Source organism: Anolis carolinensis, chromosome 2 (genome assembly GCF_035594765.1).
Source record: "Anolis carolinensis isolate JA03-04 chromosome 2, rAnoCar3.1.pri, whole genome shotgun sequence".
In the NCBI taxonomy this organism is placed as follows: domain Eukaryota; kingdom Metazoa; phylum Chordata; class Lepidosauria; order Squamata; family Dactyloidae; genus Anolis; species Anolis carolinensis.
In genome coordinates this window covers 135,000,275-135,025,859 of record NC_085842.1, presented here as the reverse complement: position 1 = coordinate 135,025,859, position 25,585 = coordinate 135,000,275, and the positions used below count along the sequence as shown (strand labels likewise).

General features: G+C 41.6%; 1 protein-coding gene across 1 annotated transcript; it reads right to left on the bottom strand.

Moving 5' to 3' along the window:
• Window positions 1-608: 608 nt before the first annotated feature.
• LOC100556889 (melanin-concentrating hormone receptor 1) lies at window positions 609-20,841 on the bottom strand. Its single transcript, XM_062970602.1, has 2 exons — window positions 20,543-20,841; window positions 609-3,570 (listed from the first exon to the last, which is right to left on the bottom strand). The coding sequence occupies exons 1-2, from the start codon at window positions 20,616-20,618 to the stop codon at window positions 2,528-2,530; spliced, it is 1,119 nt and encodes a 372-aa protein (XP_062826672.1). The 5' UTR covers window positions 20,619-20,841; the 3' UTR covers window positions 609-2,527.
• Window positions 20,842-25,585: the final 4,744 nt, after the last annotated feature.

Here is a 25,585-nt window from a genome sequence, read left to right as displayed (position 1 = left end):
ATTAAACCTGACGAGTCTTAATCTATCATTTGGCCTATCAACTACCAGAATAAGTACACACACAGGCACACCCAGTTAGGCAAGTCACTCTTTCAGTCAAAGAGCAAGGCAAAGACAAACCTTCTCTTATTCCATCTTGCCAAGAAGACCTTATGGGGACCCACAGGTTGAGAACCATTGCCTTAAAGGCTTCATCAGATGAGTGTTTTAAACCTCTGCATTCTTAGCGTCTTTTGCCTCCTGCAGAATTCTGGGAAATGTAGCTTAGGGTGGGGGCTTTGGAAATTTCATCTACAGAGGTCCTCGCCTTCCCAAATTACATACCCCAGACTTCTGCAAGAGACAGAAGACACTAAGGGTGCCGAGGTGCCCTTTTCAAAACACTAGTCTGAAAACAAAGGCCATAGTAAAATTTGGGACTCACTATATTATCAACTATTTCATCTACTGCTTCCTTCTGCTTATTCTCCCTTTCTCTACAGAAATGATTGCCAATCTTTGTTCCTCCAGATCTTCAACTCCCAGAAGCCCCATCCAGCTTGGCCAGTGGTCAAGAATTCTGTGAGTTGAAGTCAGTTAGTTTTGGAGTAGCTTCCCACTGACTTCCCACTGACTTTTCCGAATCAAGTTGTTTTGGTCAATTTCTGTGCAGTGTGCATTATATATTTAGTCTGGTCATATGATATGCTTTGATGGTAGTGTTGATGGTAAGGTTAAAGATGATCTGTATTTATACCTTATCTTTGTCATAAACCTGGACTCAAGGCAGCTTACAAAATAAAGCAAATGCAATTTAGTTAAAGCATATTTTAAAAATCACAATTATAATGGAATTAAACAGTCTAAAATACTAGAAACAATTTTAAACACACAATCAAAATGTAGCCTAATTAATACAGTACAGCACCATATTAAAAGCCCTTTCTTTACAAATTTTCAGTTCCCAGAAACTTTTCAGAATATAGAAAAAATCTTTGCCTGTTAAAAGATGGTTAGCCAAGAGGGGGCCATTCTAGTCTCTCTAGGAAGAAAGCTCTGGGGCCGAGGGGCAGCCACCAAGAAGCCCCTGCTATGCACTGTGCCCATCAAAATGGTAAGCATGAAAGAGGCTCTACTAAGGATATTTAGGCCTGGACAGGCTCATACCAGAAGATAAAGTCTGTCAGACAGGCTGGTCCTAAGCCTTACAGGGCTTTACAAGGAATAACCACAACTAGTAGTTTACCTAGAAAGAGACAAGCAGCCTGTGGAGCTGTTGAAGCTGAGGATTTGTACAATCCTTGTAAACAGCCCCAGTTATCTGTCTGTCTGCAATACTTTGTATCGTCTTCAAAATCAGCTCCATGTAGTTAATGTTATATGTTAAATTGGCACAACTTTGGCAGTTAGAGCAAAGGAACTGGACCAAGTTAGGTTGCCGTCATACCCAGTTTCAAGTATAACTGGTAGAAGCAACCAGGCTCAAAGCTATTGGCTCTGCCTCATTCCTCGGCTACAGGGGAATCATACAGTGGCTCCTCTTCATGCAGAATCCCACTTCTGTTATTCCAGCTCTAGTCAGCAGTTGGGTTTGGTGAAGCGGCCTCCATTGATTGTAGATGGGTCATCCAGTCTTTGGGTCTGGCCCCATTCTGGGCTATACCTCCTCAGTTGGGACCTGTGTCAAGTGGATCCAATCATTCCCCCCACTGGGCCTATAATACACATTTATCAACAAATGTGGACCATGATATTTCACTTAGGTTGTCACCTCAAATCCTCTGTATGTGAGAAAGATGTGGAAGAGAGCATAAAAGCTTAGAGCATATAACATACAGCTGATATTTCCTTGCAAGCGATCAGTAAAAAGGAATCCTTTTTTTGGAGTGTAACAAGCACACTGGGGATTTGTGAGAGCTGTAGCCCAAAATAAAGCGCCGTAGTTCAAATTCTGCTCAATGCTTGTTAAAGGTGTCCAGATTGAGTAGCAGCCCCAGATGTTCATAAAATGTTCTAGAGATAGAGCATTGGAGTTTTGCCATAAATACTTCAGTATTTGACTCTAGAAAACTGATGCTCTTTCTCTAATCCTTAAAGACTTTTATTATATTGTTGTACCTGATTATGCCTGACACATCTGCAAATATTGTACACAAGCTTTGGTGTTTTGTGCAGGAATGTTTTAGAGACATTCTACTTTGCTCATTAAAAGTCGGGATGCTGTCTTTCCAAGTTTTCCTGTCCTTTTTATGTCTCTTTATCTGATTGTTGTTTTGACAGTGTGCATGGCGTTGGCATATCTGCTAGCATATCCTTAAGTTTCTTATAAACTTTGTTGCACTCTCTGGTTCCCTGTATATTCAGCAAAACTTTCCATCTTTCATCATATCTTTGAAGAAGCAATAGCTGAATGTGTATAGATTTTAGCCCATCTTGGAGTCTTGGTTGGCTTTGATCATTCATTCCATATTCCTATAGTGAGAGTTTGGGGCAGAAACATATTCCATGGCCTTGTAACAGCAGACTATCAAACCTGCAGAAAGGCCACCTAGCGAACAGCAACTGCCACAGGCAAGGCATGTGGAGAAAAGTCCTCCAAAAACTGGGTCTGTTGGGTGGATTCTGGTGCAAGCTTCAAGCACATACTGGCCTCTGTTGTGCTGTGGTTGTTATTGTTGACCCGAAACTGCTCCTTGGCTGGACGAATGGCCACCATGAAGTGACGCTTGAAGGTCTCACTCAGGGCAATATAGAGGAAAGGGTTGAGGCAACTGTTGGCATAGCCTAGGCTAATAGCAAAGTTGTAAGCATAGAAGAAAGCAACAGAAGGTGTCTCTATCCCAAGATGTGCCAGCTGGAGGATATAGAAGGGGGCCCAGCAAATAAAGAAGGCAGAGCAGATGGCAACAGCCATCCGGGTGACCTTCTTTGTGCGGACACGGAGACTCCTCTGGGGTAAGGGCACTACGGTGGTGGCCATATGCTGAAGGATCTTAAAGTACACCACACAGATGATGAACAGTGGGATAGCAAAAGCTAGCATGAACTGGTAAATGGTGAACCAGTAGATATCAGTCTCTGGGTTGGGCAGCAGAAGCGCACACCGGACAGTCCCATCCTCCAGAGGCATCAGCCCTGCATACATCCACACGGGGATGATGGTAAGAAAAGAGAGAAGCCAAACCAAGCCAATCACCAAGGCTGCCACATATGGCGTCCGGACATAAGTGGACTTGAGGGGGTAGACAGTCGCCAGGTAACGGTCCAGGGTCATGACTGTCAGGATATTGGTGCTGGTGATCTGGCTGTTAGTGTCCAGAGCAGTGATGATGGTGCACAAAGGAGACCCAAAATACCAAGCACCATTGCCAAGGAGCTGATGGATGAGGAAGGGCATGCCCAGCAGAAAAAGCAGGTCCACAATGGAGAGGTTGAAAATGAAGATATCAGGCACTGTCTGCTTGCACCTCAGTTTCTTTTTCTTGATAATGGTATATATCACAACCAGGTTCCCAACTATGCCAAGGAAACAAATGATGCCGAACAAACTAGGCATAATCACGTTGGTGTACGGAGTTGGCCTTTCCACCACTGTGAAAAAAGGACAAGGACAATAGATAAATATCTGTGAATACCTATGTATCCCCTTGAAGTTCTTTTTATTTAACCATGTAGAATACAACTGCTGGCCCCAACCAGTATAGTCCTGTGGAATCAATGGGTTTTACATAAATGATGACTTATTAATAAACAGTTGCTATATGCAATAGAGTATAAGCACTGAATTGTTCACTCAATAATAAGTCAACATTTATGTAAAAAACTAAAATGTGTAAAGTTTACTCTTTGAGACTAGAGTTCTCACACAGTGAAGATGTAATGTAGAATGTAAAATAAGCCTATTTTCTGCTTTTCCAGAAGGACAGAAGCCAATGGCTTCAAATTGCAAAGAAAAAAAGGATCCACCTGAACATTAGGAGGAAATTATTTACTCTAAGAGTTGTTTGACTGTGGAAGAGACTGATTTAGATGATGGTGACCCTCCTTCATTAGAAGCTTTTAAATATGATCAATTCTGATAGATCCTTCATTGGGCTGGGCTTTAGCACAGCAGGTTAATCACCAAGCTGCAATAAATCTTGCTAACCGGAAGGTTGAGAGTTTGAAGCCCAGGTCAGGGTGAGCTCCTGACCTTTAGCCCAGCTTCTGCCTACCTAGCAGTTCGAAAACAAACGCGAGTAGATAAATAGGGACCACATTAAAGAGGGGAGGTATTTAGGCTCAGCATTTCGATCAGAAAAAGGAGGATGTTTCTGAACAGTGAAAGTTCTTTGGCAGGGAGATGGAGCAACAGCACTCCCTGGTGGATGGAACTGAGCACAGCCTCCAAAAGATGCCAAAAGATGGGAAAGCCTATATATCTATCTATCTGTTGTCTGCCTTGTTATTGTTATAATCAGCATTGAATGTTTGCTGTATATGTATCATGTGCTGTGCCCTGAGTCCTCTTCAGGATGAGAAGAGAAGAATATAAATCCTGTAAATAAATAAATAATAAATTAGAAGCCTTATGACTGATTCTGAAAACTACAGTCCAAAGAAGTAACATTTATACATTCTGTCTTTAACACATTATTGACTCATCACATAGGCCCAGACTGGTGTCTGGTATATGAGTCACATCTAAAAACATCTTATCATGAGTGGTTCATAGTTTGATTCCCACTTCTGCTGGCAGTTTAGCAGCCAACATTGCTTCTATGATAGGATGACATGGACACTCCAACCCACAGATCTCTTTCCCAAACAAGATGGAGAGCAAGCTGTATTCAAGACATTGCTTCATATCAAGCAGCAATAGAAATGCCCAAGGCTCAGCCTAGTTCTCATAAAAGGTTCCCACGTTGTCCGATGTGGTCTCTAAGTGACCACTGCTCCCTTTTACATGCCATACAGCACTAAAACATATTATTTCCCTCTTGCTCAAGATCCCTTTATGATGGGTTTGACTACAATGGATATCATGGAGTCAAAATTTTCCCTCTTGACAAGTAGGGTTGTCAAATAGGAAATAAAAGCCTTTTTTTATCTTTCCAACTTATGGTAACGGTAAGGCAAATGTATTATGGAGTTTTCTTGGCAACATTTGTTTAGAGCAAGTTTGCCTTCCTTGGAGGCCAAGAGAGTGTGACTTAGCTGAGGTCATTAAGTGGGTTTCCATGACCAAGTGGGAATTTGAATCTTGGTCTCCAGAGTAGTCCAGCACTCAAAGCACTAAACCTAGGCACATGTCTGTTAGAATTATATAGCAAAGTATTGTACTCCTCTTAGTGTATCTTGGCCGAGGTCACTCTGTGAGTCTCCAGGGTCTCCTGTAGCTTTAATAGTTGTGTGGAATAGTGAATTTCATCCTGTGTCCCTTTTAAGGCAAGCACTACCAACTGAAATTTTGTTCTCTATAAGATTGTTAAAGCTGTAAACGACATGTGCTCTAACTTCAGCTGGCTATCAAACCCATACATGCCTGCCAGAAATTTTGAGTCTCCTCCTGCTGATATAAATTTCCCTAGCAGCATCCTGAATACATGTGCATCCTATTCCTAAATGATTTAAAGCATACAGATTATCAGAACTTTTCCCATCTCTTGGAGCAGTGGTGCTATTAGTAGTTTAATGACAAGCAGAAATGTGTATCTCAGCATGAATACCCAGAAAGCACCACCTGCTGCATTTCTTTCATATGCACATTCATACAAATTCTTTTTATTAGAAAAGAAGTTGGCAAGCCTGCCTCTTATATACTAAGGTAGGACTAACTGCTCGATAAGGAAGTATATGCTAGTATATGCTGCAAAGAGAATTCCATATTATATATCCTATATTGGCTGTGTGAGGATTAGGTTTAAAGAAAAATTATTGATCTTATGGATTTTGAAAAAAATGCTCCCCAAATTTCTGTTTACACAATGTGTCACCCATCCAAAATATCATGTAACAATACGTTCTTTCCCCCTCCCCCGTGGGCATTCACCTCCCTTGCCAGTTACAGGAAAACAGTTGTTGGTATGGATCATTTCGAAGAGGATTAATTACCTGCCCACATTTCAATTGTGACAAACTCTAGAGTCACTCTTTCCCAAATGGTTATTAATCTAAAGAAAGCACCCAGGCTCATTACGGGGTTTGATTAACTCTCCATCATACGCAGAGCAAAATGGAAAGATAGCTATTGTTTCTCAGCCAGCACCGCCAAGCCCACACAATCCTGCTCCAGCTATTCTGAAGCAGATGTCCCCTGCCTATTTCTCATTGCTTGGAGGCAGGGGGATTAAGTCAAGAGCCCCTTGTTTCTCCCACCCAATTATGCTACTGCCGACTGGGTGCTTGCATCGTTCTTTTGCTACTCCATTCCCCCCCCCCCTTCAAGTTTCATCTGGGGTTCTATGAATACCAAAATTATTAGGAACATTTTACCAGCTGGAAACCTGAATAACCATTAAGAAAGCGAATAAATTCTAGTCATTGTTCAGTTCAGAGACGTATGTCTCTGATACTAGCAAAAATATGTTGGACTGCAGCTTCCCTCACCATGAGTTATGCTTGGTGATCAATGTCCTAGTCCAAAATATCTGGAGGATACCAAATAGGCTTTTTTCTTTTGGAGAGTTTTGACTGTATATCCTATATTTCCAAAAGATTCCCAGCAAGGAGGTACCATATATATCTGCAGCACCAATATATACAGTTTCACTTATCCGTAGTTCCATTTATTCACCTAGGGCCTCCTTCTCAAGCAAAACCCCTTCTCAGTTCTTCCACCATTCAATACAAGGAAAATTATAGTCTTCACTATTATCTGTGATTTTACACATCCACATGAAGTCTGGTAAAGTGTCCCCTGCAGATAGGCACACTGTGCTCTACATCATGGAGGTTGATGGATATGTACATCTTCAGAGCCCTCCTGATATTCTGGAATTCAACCCCTTCATCTCCAACCAGCTTAGCCATCCATTGCTCTGAGTTATTCTTGTGCCTCACTTTTCTCCCTGGTTGGGTCACGTAACTAACAACTGTTAGCTGGAACAAGGAGATCATATATGACAGGGATAGGGAACTTGTGACCCTTTTTTATCATCATCATCATCATCTTTATTTATATCCTGCCTTGCTCCCCATGGGGACTCAAGGTGGCTAACATCTATCCACACTAAACAGTTTAAAATGAGCAATACAAAATTTAAAAAACAATAAATAAAAAGAGTGTGGTAAAAACAGAATTAAAATACAGCAAATACATTAAAATACAGCAAATACATTAAAACTCATCCCCATCCCAATCCCACCCACCCTTCCCCAAAAGCCTGTTGGCAGAAGAAAGTCAGGACCTGCTTGCGGAAGGCCAGCAGGGATGGACCGTTCTGGTTTCTCTTGGGAGGGAATTCCCATGAGAAATTCTCTGCATGTTGCTACAAGTTCCCCTGTCATCTCTTACCATTTGTTATAACATGGGAGTTGCTATCCTGTGACATCTGGAGGGCCAGATATTGCCAACCCCAATGCAGAATGATCACATGTCAAGAACAGGATTCTGACTTTATGGTGATTCTGCCTAAAGAGATAGCTATTACAAAAGTTGAACAGATTGTATATAGGTTGAGTAACTCTGATCTAAAATACTTGGAACCAGAAGTGCTTTATTTAGATTTTAAATCCCCCGCCACAAAATTTCAAATATCTGTATTTACCTATATGTACATAATCAGATTTTGGAGTATTTCTGATTTTTGAATTTTGGATACGGAGTGTTCAACCTGTACTATGAATGTGACTGTATAATACATTTTATTTTTTATATTCTGAGTAGAAAGTATTGGCCTAAATGAACAAATAGTCTGACCTGATATGCAACCGTATTACGGTATAGTTTCCCATGTTTTCATTAGTTGTGTGAAAGTGAATGTGAGGCTGTGTGTTTTCTTTGAAGAAAACCCAAGGCTGCTTAGAATATCTCTTTTGCACATGTTGAAGCAATATAGTTTTGCAAATCTGGATTCATCTCCTTTTCACTACAAAAGCTCCACAAACAAAATGTCTGCATACTATCTCTGCACACCTTGAAAGCAGTCCTGCTACAGATGCAGTACACAGCTCATCTGTGACAGCAGGATGCCCAGAGCAGAACCTCTTGGGGACCTTCCACACAGCCATACAACCCAGAATATCAAGCCAGATAATCCAGAATATCTGTTTTGAACTGGGTTATCTGAGTCCACACTGTTACGGGTTTGTAGAAAAACAAACTGCGTGCAGTCCTGTCCAGACTTATCCAGTCCTTTGTTGTATCCACAATGAGCAAAAGAAAAACAAGCCACGAAAATGGAAGAGAAAATCAAAAATTTACTCTTAAGTAGCAGAGTCAAAAATCATAATAAAACTTCCAGCAACAAAAACTCACATAAAGTCTCTTGCATTAAATTCATGCATCTTCATAGTAGGCTCTCAGCAAGCATTCAGTAAGTCCCCCAGTAAGTCCCCAAAAGACATTGCAAACATTTCCCAGATATATCCCATTCAGGGAGTGGCTCAAGCCTGTTAGCCCTGATTGTTCCAATTACTCAACCATGAGTTGTAATTAACCAAGTGTTTTTCTCTTAACACACACTTACACAAGTAGTGATCCCACAGAAACTTAGTCACATACATGCATATACAGTAATACCCCTCCTTGTGTTAGGAGGAAAAACATAGTACATTTTACATAGTACATTCAAAAATTCCTAAATCATTTAAGACCTGTTCATGTTTCTGAACGCTTAGTGGCTTTGTCAATATATCAGCCAGATTTAGAGATGTGTTACAATACATTAAATCAATCTCACCATTCTTTACTGCATCTCTTACACAACTGTATTTTATATCTACATGCTTGCTTCTTTGTTTTACTCTGGCTTGTGTTGCCATCAAAATGCATGTTTGGTTATCTTCATATATTTTTGTAGGATCTTCAACAGGTATTTGCAAATCTTTCAATAATTGTTTTATCACACAGATTTCTGTATAAGCTAAGCTGAGAGCACCAAATTCAGCTTCACTGGAACTTAAAGCAACAAACCCCTGCTTTTTGGATTTCCAATCTATGACTGTATTAGAAAATTTAACTAAAACTCCAGTTGTTGATTTCCTATCTGCACTATTTCCAAAATCACTGTCTGCATATACTTCTAAAGACAGTGAGTCATCCGGACTTAAAACTAAACAAAAATCTTGAGTTTGTTTTAAATATCTTGCCACTCTCTTAAGTCCATTCCATGCTGAAACGGATGAATTGCTTACATATCTACTTAAGAAATTTACATCAAATGCTATGTCTCCTCTTGTGTAATTGCTTATGTATAACAACTGCCCAATAATGCTTTTATACAAAATCTTTTCTTCAAATGGTTCAGAATTTTCTACTTCATTTGTAAAACCTAAAATCATGAGTGACTGAACCCCTTTACAATCTTTCATGTTTAGCTTTTCCAAAATCTGCAATATTTTTCCTTTTTGACTCAACATAAAACCTTGTTCAGTTCTCATAATTTGTATTCCAAGAAAATACTGTATTGGACCAAGGTTTCTCAGTTTGAAATGTTTGCCTAGTTCTTCTGCAAACTGATCAATTTCTGATTGACTCTCAGCTGCAAAACATAAGTCATCTACATATACAAAAAGTATTTGATAGTCGTGCTGTATATTTCTTATATACACACATGGGTCTGCTCGGCTTCTCTGAAAACCCATTTTGGTCAAAGCATCATTCAAACAATCATTCCAGGCAAGCCCCGCCTGTTTAAGACCATAAAGTGCCCGGTTTAATTTGAAAACTGTGTTGGTATTTCTGCACTTAGAACCTGGTGGAGGTATTATATATAAGTTTTCCTTTAAATTAGCATTCAGATATGCTGTGCTTATATCAAAATGATATGTTTTTAAATTTAGACATGCTGCAAGACTTAAAATTAATCTTACAGAACTGGGGCTCACAGTGGGTGAGTACGCCTCTGTATAATCTATGTCCCTGATCTGTGTAAACCCTCTAGCTACAAGACGCGCTTTGTAGCGTACCTTACCATCAGAATCAATTTTCTGCTTGAAAACCCATCTTGTATCAATAGGATTACTTCCTTCTGGTAAAGTTGCAGGTTCATATACATTTAACCTTTCCATACTTTTTAATTCTTCATTTATAGCCTCTAACCATTTTTCTTTCCCCCCTTGTGGCAAACTCTCCATTTCCTCAAAAGTCTGAGGTTCATGGTTGACCAAACATACTCTTACATTTTAAATTTTAAATCTATCAGGTTTTTTCCTGGTTCTTTCACTCCTTCTGAGACCTATGTCCTGACTAGTACTTGGCATGGCATCTTGTTGCTCATTTACTTCTGGTCTTATATCTACTTCTTCAGGTTCACTTACTTCTATCTTGGGATGCCTAGTTCTGACTAGCTCAGGCTGAGTAACTTGACTACTTGAGAGTTGGTGACTAGCAGATGTTGGCTTTGCAATACTACCCTGCTCTGATTGTTTACCTTGCTCACGAGTTTTCTCATTTGAAATTGGAAGGAAAACTTCATGATTAGCATGTATTTTATCCCAGTTTTGACTATGAGCAAAATTTGCAGATCTAGATATTACAATTGTACCATCTTTGTCTAAAAACCGCCAAGCTTTGGCTCCTTGAGCATACCCAACCATGGTTAACCTCCTAGCTTTATCTTGTCCTTTCTTTCTCATTGCTTTGGGTACAAAAACCCATGCCTGTGTTCCAAAAGTTCGTAAATGCCCTAATGGAGGTTTCTTACCATATAACAAAAAATAAGGTGTGTTCTGAATAGGCTCACACCAGAGTCTGTTTATAAGATAACATGCAGTTAACATTCCTTCTCCCCAAAGATTTTGTGGTAACCCTGAATCTTCTAACAATGAATCTTTCACTGTTTGTATTTTCCTCACAAACCTTTCTATTTTTCCATTTTCTGCACTCTGATAAGCACATGTAAGTCGGTGCTTTATCCCCTCCTGCTTTAGAAAATGCTCCAAATTGTGTGAGGTAAATTCTCCTCCTCTATCTGTTTGTAGAGCTTTTACTCCAGCTCCAAACTGCCTCTTAACATATGCTACCCAATTTTTAAAAATTTCAAAAACCTCACTCTTTTGTTTTAACAGAAAACTCCATGCAAAATTTGAATAATCATCTAAAATACACAAAACATAAATTGCTCCACCTTTACTTGGCTGAAAAGGACCAATTAAATCAGCATGCACTAATTGAAAAGCTTCTTCTGAGTTTCTTAAGCTTTTCTTACTAATTGGAGCTGACTGTGCTTTTGTTTTCTTACATACATTGCAATCCAGAAACTTCTTGCAATCCTTCAAATTAATGCCTTCACTGAAATCTTGCATTTTATATAATACTTTGAAACTTGGGTGACCTAGTGCTCTATGTAAATCATGAATGCAACCTTGATGTAATGGAGCATTCTTACTAATCACATTTACCTCATTTGTATTACCTCTTGGGGTTAAGACATACAAATCTCCCTGTAATACTCCAATTCCACATAACTTATTCCCTTTCAGAATCCTGACCTTGCCTCCAAAAAAGTTCACTGCATACCCTTCTTTATCTAGTTTCCCAACAGATAAAAGATTATAGTCAATTTCTGGAACTAAAAATACATTTCTTAATGTTCTCCCCAAATGTTTAACAAAAACTTCCCCTTGACCTTGAACTGGATAAAGCTTTCCATCTGCAAGGATAACATTTGAGCATTCAGGATCTACAGGATTCTGAATTAAATTTTTGTTGTTCACTATGTGCTTTGAACACCCAGAGTCCACATAAAATATGTCCTCATCTGCAGGACTTCTTTGGGACTTTACAAATCTTACATGCGAGGAACCCCTCCTTTGGTTCACCTTCTTCCCTTGCTTCCCTTGTTGCTTTGGACAGCTTCTCTTTAAGTGGTTTGGAGACCCACAGTTGAAACAGCTTTTCACCACACAGACTCTCTCTGTCTCTTCCTCGTGTGCAACTCCAGATGACTGCTTCTCCTGGGAACGTCCTGCTGTGTTTGCAGACTCCAGGCCACGATCTCTCCTTCTCTCCCAATCTGCCAAAAGTCTCGCACAAATGTATTGCAGGTTTAATTGTGATTGTGGGAGCGACTCTAGGGAATTCACTATTCCGTCAAAAGAATCATCCATTGAGGACAACACAATAAAACATTTGTTTGCCTCTGTAAGTTTAAAGTCTCTCTCCTCTAGCTGCAAAAACAAACTCTGCAATGTCTGCAAATGGTCCTTGAGACTTTCATTTCTCTTCAGTCTCTTTCTATATAGTCGTCTCGCTAGTACAGCCACTGTTGCTGCTGAGTCTGAAGCATGCACCTCTCTCAGTCTTACCCAAATCGCGTTGGCAGTAGGCAGGCTGCATATATGGACGAGCTGGTCATCGTCAACACCCAGGATAAGTGTTGCTTTGGCCCTTTCCTGTGCCCTTTGTTGCTCTGCTGTATCTGGTTGTTGGACTGGGTTCTCTGTACATTCCCATAAGGATTCCCTCCTTAAATAACTTTCCATTCTTACTTTCCAAATGGAATAGTTATTGCCATTAAGCCTGGCCATTGGGAAAGCTGCAAGATTCACCCCAGGATCCATCTTCCTTGTTTGCAAGTAAATTCAAAATGCAAAACAAAACAATTTCTTCTTGCTACAGTCTTTTGTGGATTACTTCTGGAACTGGTCTGCAACTGGACCTGAGACTGGGCCCATAACCTGTTACGGGTTTGTAGAAAAACAAACTGTGTGCAGTCCTGTCCAGACTTATCCAGTCCTTTGTTGTATCCACAATGAGCAAAAGAAAAACAAGCCACGAAAATGGAAGAGAAAATCAAAAATTTACTCTTAAGTAGCAGAGTCAAAAATCATAATAAAACTTCCAGCAACAAAAACTCACATAAAGTCTCTTGCATTAAATTCATGCATCTTCATAGTAGGCTCTCAGCAAGCATTCAGTAAGTCCCCAAAAGACATTGCAAACATTTCCCAGATATACCCCATTCAGGGAGTGGCTCAAGCCTGTTAGCCCTGATTGTTCCAATTACTCAACCATGAGTTGTAATTAACCAGGTGTTTTTCTCTTAACACACACTTACACAAGTAGTGATCCCACAGAAACTTAGTCACATACATGCATATACAGTAATACACACTACCATATCATCCAGTTCAGTGTGGGTTTTATACAGCTGTGCTGAAGGGGCCTAGGTTTGTGCATCCGTGATTCTTCTCCACCAACTCTTATGGCACGGCACAAGTTAACTGACCCATCCTCAGTGTCCTCTGAGACAGAAGGCAATGCTGAACACAAATCATGGTGCGACAAAGAGATGAAATGCATCAAAGGGAGGGTTAGAAACGCACTTACAGAAAGAAATGGTAGGTGTTTTTCAAAGGAGATGCAGACTTTTAAGCTTTGTCCTACAATTTTCTGCAGATATTGTTAGGTATCAGCAGAGCCTGAAAAAATATTTTCAAGGCTACAACTCTGAAATTCTATGGGAGTTGTTGCTCAGAAAGTGTTAGAGGTACAGTTTAATTTCTCTGGATAGATAACCTGTTTTTACAGCACTTCTATTTTATTAATGTTTAGATTTCATTTGTATTTTCAATTTAAGCATCAATTTAACATCAAAACATTAAATATGGTTCTTCCTCCCACCCTGGACATGCCACAGGTGTATATAGATACTCTACTTGCTTGACTACCTTCAGATCCTCTGAAGATGCCAGCCACAGATGCAGGCAAAATGACAGAAGAAAATACTGCTAGAACACAGCCATATAGCCTGGAAACCACACAGTACCCCTGTATTTCTGGCCATGAAAGCCATTGACAATATATGGTAAGAGGGTTTCTCATAAGCAACAGCAAGTTGGCTGGATCCTTTCTCTTCCCAGCCCAGCCCCTTATTTAAGTAAAAAGAGCTATTTGGTAAAAGGCAGCTATCATCCAAATCATTCTAAATGACGTTATCTTCCTATTCTACCTTCCACCTTCAGTCTCTATTTACAAAGGATTTATAAATGTGTGTGTCAGGAAGAAAACTCTGTTCAGTGAAACCAGGACTCTGAAACAGATTGATTTGAAGGTATTTCCAGATGGGGATGTTCAGTTACAAGGTGTTGTAACTGAGGCCCCTTCTACACTGACATATAAAATTCTGCTTCGAACTGGATTATATGGCAGTGTAGACTCATATAATCATCCAGTTCAAATCAGATAATCTGGATTATTTGATTTGATAATCTGGATTATATGGTAGTGTAAAAGGGGTCTGAGTTGGCCTGACCCTAATAACCACAAGCAAGAAACAAACCTTGCAAAAAGGCTTTCTGCAGGTGGTTCAGTCAAATAAAGAAAATATTGGGCCAAAATTGCATAGCATTTTATCTTTCTTCTTCCTTTATGACTTTGCTTTCTTCCCATTTTGACATAATTTTAGGAAAAACAGGCCTAGGACACATGTTACATTTTAGGTAAACACCTATGCAGTCTTAATTGTCAACCTAAATATAAGTGTGATTGCATTGTATACAAATGAGTTTACTACACAGGCAGCTGCAGTTCCCTGCTCCAATATACACCTGGGAGCAAATTCAGGCTTGCCTCCATTTAACACGTCAAGTGGCCTTAATTAGACTATTTCAACACATCTTCTCATTCAAACCCTTATCTCGTCTTTCTCCCTTCACAGACCTGTGATGAAAAAACTGGGTGTTTTTACTACTGTAACTGTTTTTAATGTATATTTGGATGGTAAATTCAATAAACACAAGAAAAATGACGAATATACTGTTCTCTCATAAATTTCATTACTAATTCCAATACTAATTTCATTCAATCACATATTACAAGGTGGAAATGTCAAACACACGTTGTGAAAAATGTTGATGAAACAAATGCCAAATTTCAATAAAATGAGTACAATTTTTTAAAAGTTATGACCTTCAATTTTTCAAGCCTCTATCATTTTAATATATTTTATTCAGGCTGAAACTTTTAACTCTTTAATTTCTTACCTCAATCTGCTAGAAATATTTTGACCAAGTAAAATAGTTTCCTGACTTCATTAGGTCAATTAATGTTTCTTCTTCAATATTATATAGTATTTTAAATACAAGTAGGTATAAAAACTGCACATTCAATTATCTCCCCTTTTCACTTTTTATTTTACAAAGGATACTACTATAACTCATCTCAGACATTGCTGGCAATAATATGTATGTGTATTAGCTAGAAACAAATAATGCATGCTTTGGGTTGCTGTGAGTTTTCCGGGCTGTATGGTCATGTTCCAAAGCATTCTCTCCTGACATTTTGCCCACATCTATGGCAGGCACTGTGTTTTGGTACTACATCAAGGGAACCACTGACCGCATAGGGAAACTGATGAAGAAACACAACCTACAAACTATCTACAGACCCACAAACAAAATCCAACAAATGCTATGTTCAGCAAAGGACAAGAGGGATCCTCTCACCTCTACAGGAGTCTACTGTATACCATGCAGCTGTGGACAAGTCTACATAGGGATCACCAAACGCAGCAGCATTGCCCAGACACAAATCAAGGAACATGAAAGGCACTGCAGATTACAATAACTCAATCAGAGAAATCAGCCAGAGCAGAGCACTTGATGAACCAACCTGGACACAGCAGATTATTGGAGAACACAGAAATGCTGAACTACTCTAACAACCACTATGTCAGACTACACAGAGAAGCCATTGAAATCCATAAGCATGTGGGCAATTTCAACAGAAAGGAAGAAACCATGAAAATGAACAAAATCTGGCTACTAGTATTTTTAAAACTCTAAAATCAGGACAGTAAATAAAGAGCAACACTCAGAAGACAGGGGAATTCCAGACATGAAACAATCAGAGCCAGCTAACACCTCCCAACAAAGGATTCCCCCAAGCAGGAAGAAGCCAGCCTTTGAAACTGAAAGGCTAATTAAGGTGGCTAATTGCAACATTCATACCTGCCTCCAACAGACAAGAATTCTTTCTCCCACCCTGGATCTTCCACAGATACATAAACCTCACTTGCCTAGTTTCCGACACCTCACAACCTCTGAGGATGCCTGCTATAGATGTCAGCAAAACGTCAGGAGAGAATGCTTTTGGAACAAGGCCATACAATCCGGAAAATTCACAGCAACCCAGTGATTCTGGCCATGAAAGGCTTCGATAACAGAATGCATGTTTTACTCATATGCAAGTGGGCGGACTTTTATAATGTAACCCAATACAGACCCAATTGGTCTGAAGCTATAAACTTCAGTCATTACAGGCTTAAATACCAGCCTCATGTATTAACTAAATGGACCAAGATTTCTTTGTTCTAGAGACAACTGTAGTTCTTTGTTATCCTATTGCGCTTCTGAAGAATTTGGCACAACAGGGAGCAGACAACCTCCTGTTGAAGTAGCTCCCCTGGCTGCCAATCTGTTCCTGGATATAATTCAGAGTGCTGGTTATGACCCTTAAAGCCCTAGAGGGTTCAGGTCCAGGCTATTTGGCTGATTGAATCCCCTTGTACGAACCTGCCCAGGCCCTAGATCTTCAGGAGAGGCCCTTCTCTTGGTCCCACCTTCATCTCAAGCTCAGTTGGTGGGAACGAGAGAGCGGGCCTTCCTTCTCCATGGCTGCCCTGTGACTCTGGAACTCCCTTCTTCCCAGGGGAACCAGAATGGCCTCCTCCCTGCTGTCCTTCCAGCAGCAGGATTAAACCTTTTTCTTCAAACAGGCATTTAAAGATGAAGGTGTTTAAGATCTAGTCAGGGGATGCTGTCATTTTCAACTTTGAATATGTTTTGATGGATTTAAACTGATTTTTTTTTGCTGCTATTTGTATATTCTAAATTTGTATATTCTAAATTCTGTGCTAATTCTTTTATGTCAAGCCACTTTGATTCCTCTTTGAGGAGATAAAGTAGGGTATAAATAAATAATAAAATAATAACATCCATGCTTTCTACTTTCTCCAATGATTCTATCTACTGAGAACAAAAATGTGTTCATTTTAAAAAAATTTAGAACACTGAATGGATGTTCTCCTCCAAATCTCCCATCCTGACATTCATCCTACTTCATCTTTCTTAACAAGTCTCCTATACAGACAACATAGCCCTGGCCCTTAAAGTGGGTTTTGCTCTCCAATTCTCATCCAGTCTACTGAGAAGTAAGTCTGGTGGATTTCAGCAAGAGCCTTTTTTGGAAGCATATTGACGATTGCAGTCTTACTTGCTAAGAAATATTTGTTGTGTTACAGTCTTGAGTCGTCAGTTTTCCTGTCCATAGATACAATATTTGGTTTCTTTTTAATGTCTTTTTGAGCTGTGTGTTTGTCATTAGTGTTGCTGTTGCTGTCACCACAGGCTCAGACTTATGCAATCTGTTGCCAATGGAAGAACCTACGCCATAGTTAGCAAACTGATATTTAGAGAGACATATTTTAAAAGAAAGAATGGCTAAGTTTAATGTGTATCACCAAGTAATTATTTAACCACCCACTTAGAACTATATGTTGTAAGTGGTTTTTAATGTATGACCTGCCTGAAGCCATGAAAAAGCTTTTAAAATTAATGCTTGAAGGCAGGTTATTTCAATGTCCTATTGAACAATAAATGAAATGTTCTGTTTGGTATTATTGGAATAAATTGCTTTCATTTTAATCACCTTAAAAACATTATCTACATCTGTTTAGCCTGCAGTTCTTCACAGGCTTACATGAGAGTAAGCCACACTAAATCCAATAAGATTGCTTCTGAGTAGCCAAGCATAGGCTGCCAATCAGTGGCTTACAAGCATGCTGTTAACTGGATTAGAAACCTTTAATAGGTGGAAAGGCCAACTAATTTCTAAAATGAATGACAGGAGGAAGAGAAATTATAGCTTAAGGGTTTGGGAGTAGACAGCCTTAATATAAGAGGGCAATCCGAGACATGGATGCCTTTCTTTATATTGTTTTAATGATGTTATATCCCACCTCGAGCCACAGTGAGAAGGGGTAATAAATTCATTATTACTGTTATTACTAGCTTGGGGACCCAGCAATGCCTGGGTTATTTGAAAAGGGCATTTGTCGCCTGGGTTATTTGTTGTCTGGGTTCAGTGTTCTCTGGATAAGGGTGAACTACAATTACCATATGCCAAGGTCAATCACCCCCAAACCCTGCCTGTATGCACAGTTGGCCATGTTGGGTCTGTGTGCCAAGTTTGGTGCACATACGCCAGCTGGGTTTAGCGCTCTCTGGATAAGGGTGAACTACAACTCCCATATACAAAACAAATTACCCCCAAACCCTGCATCTATGCACAGTGGTCCATGTTAGGTCTGTGTACCAAGTTTGGTGCAGATCAGATGTCAGAAGGGTTCAGTGCTCTCTGGATAAGGGTGAACTACAACTCCCATATGCGAAGGACAATCACCCCCAAACGCCGCCTGTATGCACAGTGGGCCATGTTGGGTCTGTGTGCCAAGTTTGGTGCAGATCAGATGTCAGCTGGGTTCAGTGCTCTCTGGATAAGGGTGAACTACAACTCCCATATGCAAAGGACAATCACCCCCAAATCCTGCCTCTATGTACAGTGGGCCATGTTGGGTCTGTGTGCCAAGCACTAAAACTCCCAAAATCAGGTTCAATTCCCACAAACCCCTGTAGTATGTTCAGTTGGTCACAGGGCTTCTCTGTGCCAAGTGTGGTCCCAGTCCATTGTCGGTGGGGGTCGATTGTGATTTCTTTCTGATTCTTTCCAGTTAGTCAGCAAGGACTTGTTGCAGTGCTGCAACAAGTCCTTTCCAACTAACGGGAAAGAATCATAAAGAAAGGCATCCATATCCGTGTAGTCGCCTGTTGATGTATGGCCAGGACAGGAATTTCACAGGTTTTTTTTAGGCAAGGAAAACTAGGAGGTGGTTTTGCCAGTTCGTTGCTCTGAAAGAGAGCCTAGGGTTCCTGGTTGACCTTGGCAGCTTCCCACCCAAATACTAACCAAGGCTGACCCAGCTTAGCTTCCAAGAGAAGGCAGGATCTTGAAGGGCGTGAAAACAAGCCTGCCAGGCAAGTGGCTCTCCCTTGCAGACCTACCCCCGGTGGGGCAAACAAGGAGAGATGGAGCCGCTGGAGCTGTCCAAGGCCGCGGGTGCTGAAGGAGAGGAAGCCCGCGACCTGTTGCAGGTGACCACCGAGAGAGCCACCGAGAGAGAGACCCAGAGCTTGGGGAAAAGGAGGGAAGCACAGCCTAGGCTCGCTTCCTGAAGAGCAAGCAATGAAGAAACACCCGCTCCCACCCCAGTTCCATTCTTCAGGCACCCTTTCCTATCTGAAGCGCTTCCTTTTTTGCTCAGCTGCATTTGGTTCCCTCCTTGCTACTCCTATCGAGGACTGTAACCAGTTTGACTCCAGTGGATTGCTATGAATTTTCCGGGCTGTATGGCCATGTTCCAGAAGCATTCTCTCCTGACCTTCTGCCCGCATCTATGGCAGGCATCCTCAGAATTTGTGAGGTCTGTTGGAAACTAGGCAAGTGGGGTTTATCTGTGGAAGGTCCAGGGTGGGTGAAAGAACTCTTGTCTGTTTGAGGCAGGTGGGAATGTTTCAATTGGCCTTACTTACTTACTTAGGCGATCCCTCGTAGTTCGAGGATGATGGTCTTCCATCTGTGGGGTCTTGGGGGTGGGTTCTTAGGTGGCTGAAGAGAACTATTCTTGATTTCAATTGGCCACCTTGATTAGCATTGAATAGCTTTTCAGTTTCAAAGTCTGGCTGTTTACTACCTGGGGTGAGAGATGTTAGCTGGCCCTGATTGATTCATATCTGTTTTCTGAATCCTCGTGTGGACAATTTCAATAGAAAGGAGGAAACCATGAAAATGAACAAAATCTGGCAACTAGTATTTTTAAAACTCTAAAATCAGGACAGTAAATAAAGAACAACACACAGAAAACAGGTGAATTCCGGACATGAAACAATCAGGCCCAGCCTATACGTCTCAGCAACGTATTCCGCCAGGCAGTAAACAGCCAGACCTTGAAACTGTAAGGCTATTCAATGCTAATCAAGATGGCCAATTGCAACATTCACACCTGCCTCAAACACACACGAGTTCTTTCTCCCACCCTGGACATTCCACAGAGATATAAACCCCACTTGCCTAGTTTCCAACAGACCTCACAACCTCTGAGAATGCCTGTCATAAGCGAAAGGAGAAAATGCTACTGGAACATGGCCAGATAGCCCGGAAAACTCACAGCAATCCAGAATCCCATAGCACTGAGCTGGTTGAAATGGGGTCCAATTGCATTCCGATGCAACTTAGCAGTGGGCCCCATCAAAGGCGAGGTGTGTCCTTGAGGCAAGTAGGGAAAAAAGGGCTAAGGAAAGGGAGTGTGGGTCGAAGACGCCAACCCCGCCCTTCCCCAGCCCTGGACCCTCCGGGACTTACTGGACCCATTCCTGGAGGAGCCTTGGTGCGAGCCATTGACGGGGAGGGAAGCCCTGGAGCCGTTGCCCAGCGCCATGCTTGCCCCCGGCGGCGGCGATGCCTCTCCGCCCTCCGCTTCCTTCCGTCCTTCCTTCCTTCCGAAGCGGGGCTTTGGCTGCTTGTGCCGCTGCTTTGGGCGCCCGCCTCTCTCGGCCACGGGCGGGGAGGAGCCACGGAGGCAAGCTGTGCGTGGGGGGAAGGAACTTGGGAGAGGTCCCACCGGCCCCTCAGGCTGAGGCTCCCGCTACTTAGGAACACACAACTAAAGCATGCCTCACAGATGGCCATCCCGACTCTGCTGAGCAACTTCAACAAAAAGGGACTCCAGTCCACGCGCACATACAAACCCCAGGTAGCATATTCCAATGGTGAAAAAGCTCTTATTCTCACGAAGTTCTTCCAATATTTAGGTGGAATCTCTTTTCCTGCAATTTGAATCCATTGCTCTATTATGTTCTAGTCTCCACAGCAGCAGAAAACAAACTTCACCCCTCTTTAATGTGGCATCCTTCAAATGTCTATCATGGGGTTGTGGAAGGCTTTTTAATGGCTGGAATCACTGGATTGCTGTGAGTTTTCCCGGCTGTATGGCCATGTTCCAGAAGCATTCTCTCCTGAAGTTTCACCCACTTCTATGGCAGGCATCCTCAGAGGTTGAGGCATATATTAGAAACTAGGAAAATGTGGTTTATATATCTGTGGAAAGTCCAGGTTGGGAGAAAAAAATCTCTTGTTTGTTTGAGGCAAATGTGAATCACCTTGATCACCTTGATTAGCATTTAATGACCTTGAAGGTTCAAAGCCTGGCTGCTTCCTGCCTGAGGGAATCCATAGCAGAGCACTTGATGAACCAACCCGGACACAGCATATTATTTGAGAACACAGAAATGCTGGACCACTCTCACCATGTCAGGCTACACAGAGACGCCATTCAAATCTACAAGCATGTGGACAATTTCAACAGAAAGGAGGGAACCATTAAATGAACAAAATCTGGCTACCAGTATTTAAAAACTCTAAAATCAGGACAGTAAATAAAGAATAAATCTCTGAAAATGGGAATTCCAGACATGAAACAATCAGGGCCAGTTAACACCTCCCAAGAAAGGATTCCCCCAAGCAGGAAGCAGCCAAGCTTTGAATCTGCAAGACCATTAAATGCTAATCAAGGCGATCAATTGCAACATTCACACATGCCTCAAACAAACAAGAGTTCTTTCTCCCAATCTGGACTTTCCAGAGATAAACTCCACTTTCCTAGTTTCCAAGAGACCTCACAGCTCTGAGGATGCCTGCCATAGATGTGGGCAAAACATCAGAAGGGAATGCTTCTGGAACATGGCCATACAACCCGGAAAACTCACAGCAACTCAACCTTATTTTCCCCAAGCTAAACAGATGCAGGCCCCTGAATTCCTCAGGGTTCAGCCATGGAAACCCACTGGGTGACCTGGGGCAAATCAGACTCTCTAAGCCAGGGAAACCTTGTGATAGGGTCATCATAAGTATGAAGGATTTCAAGGCACACAGCTACAACACCATAAACAAAGGTAGCAGAGAAGGTAATGGGGACCACCAATATTATATTTCTAACCCATGTACATAAAGTTTTCTATCCCTGACAATATTTAGCCACCTTTTAAACCGTTCACTTCTCTGTGCTGTTAATTGATTCACCTGGGGGGCCCTCCATTTCCCTCCCTCTTTGAAAACATTTCACACTGAGTAGTTTCCAATTCTGTTGTATGAAGATTGATTTATATTTCTAACTCCATAATATTTCCAAGTGATGAAGGGAACTGAAATCCATGAAAGCTTGTGCTAGAAATTTATTTTTCTCAGTTTATCTCAAAAATGCTAGAGGAGTTCTTTATACAGCCATCTTTCTGTATCCACAGGTTCTGCATCCACAAATTCAACTAATCGTTGTTTGAAAATATTTGAGGGAATATCTCCAAAGCAAACCTTGATTTTGTCACACAACAAGCACTACACTGATGTGTAGACTTACTCATTGTAGCCTTCTCTCATTTCACAGATACTTGGGCTCTCTCTAGCACTTATATGAGTTTTTGCCTTTTTACATAAGGGATGCCATATAATTGAATGCAAGCATCCATGGATTTTGATATTCATGGGAGTCCTGGAACCAAACCCTATCGATATCGAGGGGCCAGTGTATTTTTTATTGTTAGTGACATATTACTTATACATTATCAAACTATTCTTAGTATTTTGGATATCAACTTGTACCCCCTTTTTGTCCTCTTCATCGCAATCATTCTGTCTCTGCCTAAAATAAGTACCACAAAAGCACAAAAGTGTTCAGAAGAGGAGAAAAAGGCAGATCCAAAAGGGGAGTCTGAGCATGATGCCTGTTCACCAAGGAAAGATTATAGCTATATGGCTAGCAGGGGCAGTTCAACCGGTAAGCAAACTACACAGTTTCTGAAGGCGCCATCCTCTGGGGGTGCAGTTGAGGTGCCTTCAAGTGCCCTAAGGCTAATAAGCAGCTTCTTTTTTGTCTTTTTTCTTCTTTTTCCCCCCTCCCTGCTGGGAGGGGGCACGGCCTCTGGGCATGCCTCCCCCTCCCCCTCCCGCATGCATGCATGCACGCATGCGCACCCCGCCTCCTCCTCCCAGGCTCGTGTAATGGTCAGAGAAGCACGCCGTTTCCCCCCTATCTTCTTCTTCTTCCCCCCTCTTCTCCTTTTTAAAATCCTCACCTGGAGAATAGGTGCCATTGCGCCGCTTCCTCCCCCTCTCCTCTCCTCCTCCACATGCACATGGACACCCACAGGTAAGCGCACGCGCACTCGCTCATGGCTGGGAAGGAAGGTGGGAGGGGGAGGCCTGCTCGCGCACTCACGGCCGGAGTTTTCCCTCCATCCGCGAGTGTGAAAGCAGGCCTCCCCCTCCCACCTTCCTTCCCAGCCGTGAGCAAGTTGTGGGTGCCCACGCGCATAGGGAGGAGGAGAAGAGAGGGGGAGGAAGCAGCGCAACGGCACCTTTTCTCCAGGTGAGGATTTTAAAAGGGGGGGAGGGGGGAAGAAGAAGAAGATAGGGGGGAAATGGCACGCGTCTCTGACCATTACACAAGCCTGGAACAGAAAGAAAGAAAGAGCTTGGCTTCTTCCTCCTGATCCGACTCCCTGACCTGCTTTAAGCGAAGGAGTTGAAAGGAAGCCCACTCTAACACCTCCCAACAAAGGAATTCCCCAGGCAGGAAGAAGCCAGGCTTTGAAGGTACAAGGCCATTCAATGCTAGTCAAGCTGGCTAACTGCAACATTTATTATTTATTTATTTATTACAATATTTATATCCCGCCCTTCTCACCCAACAGGGGACTCAGGGCGGCTTACAATAAAACAGACATATAAAAACAGTACAATACACTATAAATCAGTTAAAAAATTAACTTACATATAACATTCATAAAATGCATTTATAAAATATAGGTAGGCGTGTACAAGTTTAAAAGACTGGGTCTGTCAATTGAGTTCCAGTATACATAATAGTAATTAATGCTGCTGATTCTTATTCGAAAGCCTGGCCCCATAACCAAGTTTTTACCTTCCTACGGAAGGATAGGAGGGAGGGAGCCTGCCTGACTTCAATGGGGAGGGCGTTCCATAGGCGGGGAGCCACTACTGAAAAGGCCCTGTCTCTCGTCCCCGCCAGCCGCACCTGTGAGGCTGACGGGACCGCGAGCAGGGCCTCATCCGACGATCTTAAGCTTCGAGGTGGGTCATAGCGGGAGACACGTTTGGATAGATAAGCTGGGCCGGAACCGTTTAGAGCTTTATAGGCTAAAGCCAGCACCTTGAATTGTGCTCGGTAGCTAATCGGCAGCCAGTGGAGCTGACGTAACAGAGGAGTAGTACGCTCCCTGAACGCCGCTCCAGTTATTAACCTGGCAGCTTCACATTTACCTCCAACAGATAAGAGTTCTTTCTTCCACCCTGGACATTATATAGATATAAATCCACAGCTATTTCTTTAGGCAGCAAGGACTGAAGTTTTTACAGATTTAATTTCCGACAGTGTTCTTACTGCAAGTTTATTTTATGCAATTCTATCTTTATTTGCAGTCAGTTTGTTAATAATAATAGCCAATGTTTTTGCAGTCAATGTTTTCAATACATTGAAATGTTTGGTGCTAAATTTGTAAATATAGCAATTCCTACATAACATTACATGTATTGAACTGCATTTTCTGTCGTTTTCCTGTAAAACATGATGTTTTTTCATTGAAAAACTATAGCAAAATGTGATGCAGGATGATGTCCCGCAAAAACCAGAAGTTTTTTTTGTTTAATAAAATTTTCCCATGTTTTAATGATACAGTAGAGTCTCACTTATCCAACATAAACGGGCCAGCAGAATGTTGTATAAGCAAAAATGTTGGGTAATAAGGAAGGATTAAGCGAAACCCTATTAAACATCAAATTATGTTATGATTTTACAAATTAAGTACCAAAACATTATGTTTTGCAACAAGTCTGCCACTTGTTTGGGAGCGTGGCTGCACACCTCTACTTTTGTACAGTGGCACTCATTTCACATGCCAGTAAGGTAATGCTCAAAATTCTGCAAGGTAGATTCTAGCAATAGACCACCTGCAAGGTAGACTCCAGGAGTGAGAGTTACCAGATATACAAGCTGAGTTTAGAAAAGGCAGAGGAACAAGAGAGCAAATTGCCAATATCAGCTGGATAACGGAGGAAGCTGGGAAGTTCCAGAAGTTCCAAAAAAACATCTATTTCTGTTTTATTGACTATTCTAAAGCCTTTGACTGTGTTGATCATAATAAATTGTGGGAAGTTTTTGGTGGTATGGGGATAACAAGTCACCTTGTCTGTCTCTTGAGAAATCTGTATAAGGACCGAGTAGCAGGAAAGCTTGGAGAAGATCATAATGCTGGGGAAAATTGAAGGAAAAGGGAAGAGGACCGACCAAGGGCAAGGTGGATGGATGGTATCCTTGAAGTGACTGGCTTGACC

Coding starts and splice junctions, on each gene's coding strand:
- LOC100556889 (XM_062970602.1), bottom strand. CDS start 20,618: ATGGCGCTGGGCAACGGCTCCAGGGCTTCCCTCCCCGTCAATGGCTCG. Junction 3,571..20,542: donor CTCCTCCAGGAATGGGTCCA/GTAAGTCCCGGA, acceptor CTTTTTTCACAG/TGGTGGAAAGGCCAACTCCG.